This window comes from Protobothrops mucrosquamatus, unplaced genomic scaffold (genome assembly GCF_001527695.2).
Source record: "Protobothrops mucrosquamatus isolate PMUCROS unplaced genomic scaffold, P.Mucros_1.0 scaffold1, whole genome shotgun sequence".
NCBI lineage: Eukaryota > Metazoa > Chordata > Lepidosauria > Squamata > Viperidae > Protobothrops > Protobothrops mucrosquamatus.
Window position 1 is genome coordinate 3,469,193 of NW_015386388.1, and position 5,076 is coordinate 3,474,268.

General features: G+C 44.6%; 1 protein-coding gene across 1 annotated transcript in view; it reads right to left on the reverse strand.

The window, feature by feature from the left end:
• MED24 (mediator complex subunit 24) overlaps positions 1–4,669 on the reverse strand; it is an 83,558-nt gene extending 78,889 nt beyond the window's left edge. Inside the window, exons 1-2 of the mRNA XM_015832267.1 lie at positions 4,627–4,669; positions 610–751 (exon numbers count right to left, since the gene is read on the reverse strand). Of these exons, the coding sequence (XP_015687753.1) occupies positions 610–751; positions 4,627–4,644 (160 nt within the window). The 5' untranslated portion in view covers positions 4,645–4,669. The remainder of the gene's footprint in view (positions 1–609; positions 752–4,626) is intronic.
• Between the last annotated feature and the right edge of the window lie 407 nt (positions 4,670–5,076).

Here is a 5,076-nt window from a genome sequence, read left to right on the forward strand (position 1 = left end):
GCATGGCTCCCCAGCCACGTGCGCCTGGGACGGGGCCAGCCCGGGAAAGGGACTTCCTGGCCGCCCTTCTCCCAGGGGGCGGGACACCCGGGCGCAGGGCCAATGAGGAGCCCTGCGAGGGGGCAAGTCCCATGAGAGAGAGAGAGAGAGAGAGACAGAAGTGCAAGTGCAAGTGCCTCTGTCTCTGTCTCTCTCTCTCATGGGACTTGCCGGAGGGCCGTGGGAGGGCCGCATTTACATAGAGCAGGGAGGGCTGTTCGAGGGCCGGATTAAACCGGGCCGCGGGCCGCAAATGGCCCGCGGGCCGGACTTTGGACATGCCTGCTCTAGGTAGTAGTTGTAAGGAGATTATAGGACAAAGATTTCTTTTCCAAATACTTGGCACCACTCACATAATTTCTAACATGACCTCTTGTCTTGTAGTAACTAAGCTTGATTTAGCACTGCACTTACTAGGTTCTGGAATTCACTGTAAGGCTGGGGTTGTCTGAAGTACCAGAGTGGTCAAATACTAAGGTATGTACTGCTAAACAAGAAATAATTTGTCATTCACAGCAATTGGTTGTTCACAGTTTAACATTTATGATGTACAAAAGGTATGAACCAAACCTGCTAAGTTCAGGATGTCCCAGGTCGTCCCTTTGGGGAAAAATTTCTTCATATTTATGGCCCACTGATAATCACTCCACCTTTCCTTCCAAGCCTGGAGGATGGCCTGTTTGAGATTGACTACTTTCATCATCTTCCTTTCCTGAAAGAAATAGAGAAAAGGTTTATAGTAGGCATGTCCAACCCTGGTTTCACAACTATATAACTATATAACACTGCATTATATATAAACTGTATAGACATGTCAAACACAAGGCCCAGGGGCCAGATGTGGCCCGTGAAGTGGTTTCATGTGGCCCGCGAAGCCATCCTGGAAACAGTGAGGGAACGGCCCCCCGCTGCCTTGGCTCTGGCCCAGGCCAGCCAGGAGCCAATATACAATTTTGTGGTGGCCACCTATGCTGAAACACATTCAGTCTTAGCTCCATAAGACCGTCTGGAAACAGTGAGGAACCAGCCCCTGCCACATCAGTCCTGCCCCCTGGGTGCATGCTGGGGAGGTGTCACCCTTTGTGAGGAATGAAGAAATGCACCATCGCCTGGAAGTGGCCAGCAAATGGCCCTCACCTACTTCACATATTCGGCTTGATGGGCTCTGGGGGAGGGGTTTCGGCAGGCAGCGGGGCGTTGTCCTCACAGTGCCGAGAAGCTGAGCCGGGTGGCGCGAATCCAAAAAGAAGCATGACGACGCCCAGCCCCCAGCCTGCAGTTTCAGCAGGCAGCGGGGCGCTCTCCTCACAGCGTCAAGAGCTGAGCCGGGTGGCGCGAAACTGATGAGAAGTGCAATGCTGCCTAGCCCCCAGCCTGCCTAGTTTCAGCAGGCAGCAAGATGCAAAACTGGCGAGCTTCGCACCGCCTGGCTCAACCTCTTGGTGCTGTGAGGAGAGCGCCCCACTGCCTGCTGAAACCGGACAGGCTGGGGGCTGGGCAGCATCGCGCTTCTTTTGGGATTTGCGCCGCCTGGTTCAGCCTCTCGGTGCTGTGAGGAGAGCGCCCCGCTGCCTGCCGAAATCGGGCAGGCTGGGGGCTGGACGGCATTGCGCAGGTAACGTTGACTCTCACGTTGCTCACGGCATCCCCTCCCCCAGAGCCCACCAAACCAGATATGTGAAGTAGATGAGGGCCATGTGCTGGCCACTTCCAGGCGATGGTGCATTTCTTCATTCCTCACAAAGGTGACACCTGCCCAGCTGTGTTTCTTGCCTGTTTTTCTCCCTCCCTCATCTCAAATATTTTCCCAACACTCTGTACTTAGGAAGGAAGAAAGGAAAGAAGGAGAGGGAGGGTCTGAGGGAAGTCCTGCCTTAGTCCTGCCCTGCTGCCCTTTTACCATCCTCTTGCCCCCTCATCCTGGCCTATCCTGGGGGTCTCCCATCATATTACTAAGGAAGCTTTGGATACAGAGCAGGGTCTCCTCCCATGGAGAGGGAGTGGGCCTCCCTCTGACTTTGCCCTCGTACCCATCATGAGCAACCTGGCTAAGGAAAGCAAGCATAGCAGCAGCAGCCTTGAGGAGGAGGTAAGTGCAGCTGGGCGCCCCCTTGGGGAAGTGGGGCTGGCTTGGTGCTGCGGGTGCTCAAGGGCCAGGCTGGGCATTTTACCTCTGCTGCCCAGGGCTCCGGGCAGCCTGCACCACCATCCAGCCACCCCCCCGCATGGCCTAAGAGGAACGGTGAGGCTCCTCCAGTGGACCATGCTTTGGCATTTGCCCTGGTCCCACCCCCTTCTGCCAGAGACTCTCAGATCTGTCCCACTCCTGCCCAGGGCCCACAGGCACCCTTGACGCGAACGATGTAGAGCTGGCCATGCCCACCCAATAGGCCACACCCACTCTGTTCACACCCACCCGGCCTCCCGAGGGCAACTGCAATGCTGATGCAGCCCCCAATGAAATTGAGTTTGACACCCCTGCTGTATAATATTGTATGTGGGACAAAAGTTTCACCACTCCCAAAACATTTTGCCCAAACTAGGATACATATGGCCAGAATATTCAGGAAGCAATTCTCAAACAGAAAGTGCAAAGAGAAAATATTAATATACCAGATCACAAAATATTATAGAACAGTCATTTCACACATTGCTCTGAGAAAAAACAAGGACACTCATAAAAACGTTGTAAGTCGAGAATTACCTATATTTTAAGCAGAGAATGTTTAAAATATAGGTTGTCCTCTACTTATGACCACAACTGAGCCCAACATTTCTGTTGCTAAGTAAGGCAGCTGTTAAGAGTTTTGCCCTTTTTACAATCTTTTTGCCAGCCTTTTTAAGCAAATCGCTGCAGTTGTTAAGCGAATCATGCAGTTGTTAAGTGAATATTACTTCCCCCTTTGACACTGCTTGTCAGAAACCAGCTTAGAAGATTACAAATGGTGATCACATGACTCTTAGAGAGTGCAACTGTCAAAAAATAAATGCCATTTGCCAAGCTCCCAAATTTTGATCACATGACTATGGAGATGCTAGAGAGATCACAAGTGTAAAAACCAGCCAAATAGTCTTTTTCAGTGCTATTGTAACTTCAGTCACTAAATGAATGCTTGCAAGTCAAGACCACCTGTACATATTTTAAACTGCAAACTTCTAGGGCAAAGATTCATTCTATATAAAATATATTGATCAGTGATACGTTGTTAAAAAATGTCCCTGTTTTGCTTTATATTTCAACATGTATGTTATGTTTTGAGAACTAATCCTTTCCATCACATTTACTTGGAAGTAAGATCCACTGAATTCAGTTTACATTACACACTAATTTAAAAAGTTTTGTTAATACTGCTATTTTCTGTGTGCATGCATATAGATAGATAGATAGATAAATAAATATAGATATAGATATACACAAAATATTATACAGCTTTTTAATCATGCACTGTTGCTTACCATGTTATCAAAAGCTCTTTTGGTTTCCAAAAATTGAGACTTGCAGTCAACAAAAAAACTTAGACACAAGACCCAATCCTAAACAGTGGCTATTTTCACACTGAACAATGTAGAGATATGCAGCTTTGTTAAAAGGTTATGCATAATGTAGAATAAAACACAGTAGTAGGATGTACAAGCTTGTTTATACTCTTTAGCTTAGAACATCATGAGAACATTTCTAATAGATCTTACGCTGCTTAAGTATTATAGGAATGCAACCTTTGTATAAAAATGGAAAATAATTATATGAAATCATACTAAATTAATGCAACTTATCTGGAATCAGAAGAAAATATCTCCTGCTCACTTTTTAATAACCACTGTCAATAACCATTTATGTTTTCATGCTGAAGCAACTGGGAACTGGGAAGTATAAAACCTTGATTACAAGCATGTTGGGATCATTACACAATTATACCTAAATTCAGAAATAAGAAAAAGTATATTTTGCTTACTTCTTATTAACAAGCAAGCAAATTAAGACCCTTACACTTGTATTTAATTACAAATATTTGTAAAATAATTAGGTTCTTTACACTTCTTGAATTTTAACATTATCTCTAGTAAGGTCCTATATAAGCTCCTCAAATTTTTCATATGCCTGCTGGTGGACAATCTCAATAGCAGATTATTATGTATTGGAATTGTCAAAACACAAACAATTTACATTACGATAAACCCTGATTTGATTAGAAAAGGCATCGTTAGGATCTTAAACACACTCACTTCAAGTACGAGTGATAAGCACGAGATCTTAAATGGCAATTTTAAAAATGTACGTTTGAAGTAATTTAGTGAACTTACTGTCAAGCAGTCATACATAACACTAAAAACTCCCCTTTTACGGATGCCCTGGAATCCTTTAATAGAACTGATATTAAATTTCAAGCAGATGGGCCGACTCCGGAAACAAATTAATAAAATAGCTTACCCCAGAACTGAAATACATTACTCTTCCTTAGTTTCTGTTATCGGATTTGAGACACGAAATGTGATGGGCTAAAGCGGAAAAACTAAACAGCGAGAATCACTCTAGAGCTCATTTATGATATCGAAAAGAGAAGGATGAACATCCTACATTAGACTTACCAGTTCCCTTTCATACATAAAGGAAAAGCACAGCCATTACTTCCTGGAATCCGCCATCTTTGCACTTTAGAAAGAGCCTCGCCCGGATTGGCTGTAACAACTTTCTGCACTGCAAAGGCTGTTGGGAGTTGTAGTTCAAAAGTGACAATTGTTTAACACACGTGTTAAGCTCAAATAGTCAGGGAAAAGTGGCATTTATTTCTGAATATACATACATATTACACTGCTACAAAGAAGATGACTAAAACACTAATTTCATAGCGTGAGATTACAGCTTTTGTTTCAGAAACCATGTTTATGGGTGTGCTTAATTATATTTAATCTTGTTTCTTATAATTTTATTGCATTAGTGCCTCATTTTTACTATTGTAGTTAAAATCCAGGAGCCAAAACTAAGACGTTCAAATGGAGGAAATTCTGTTGAATTTAGACTTGTCACTAATATATTCA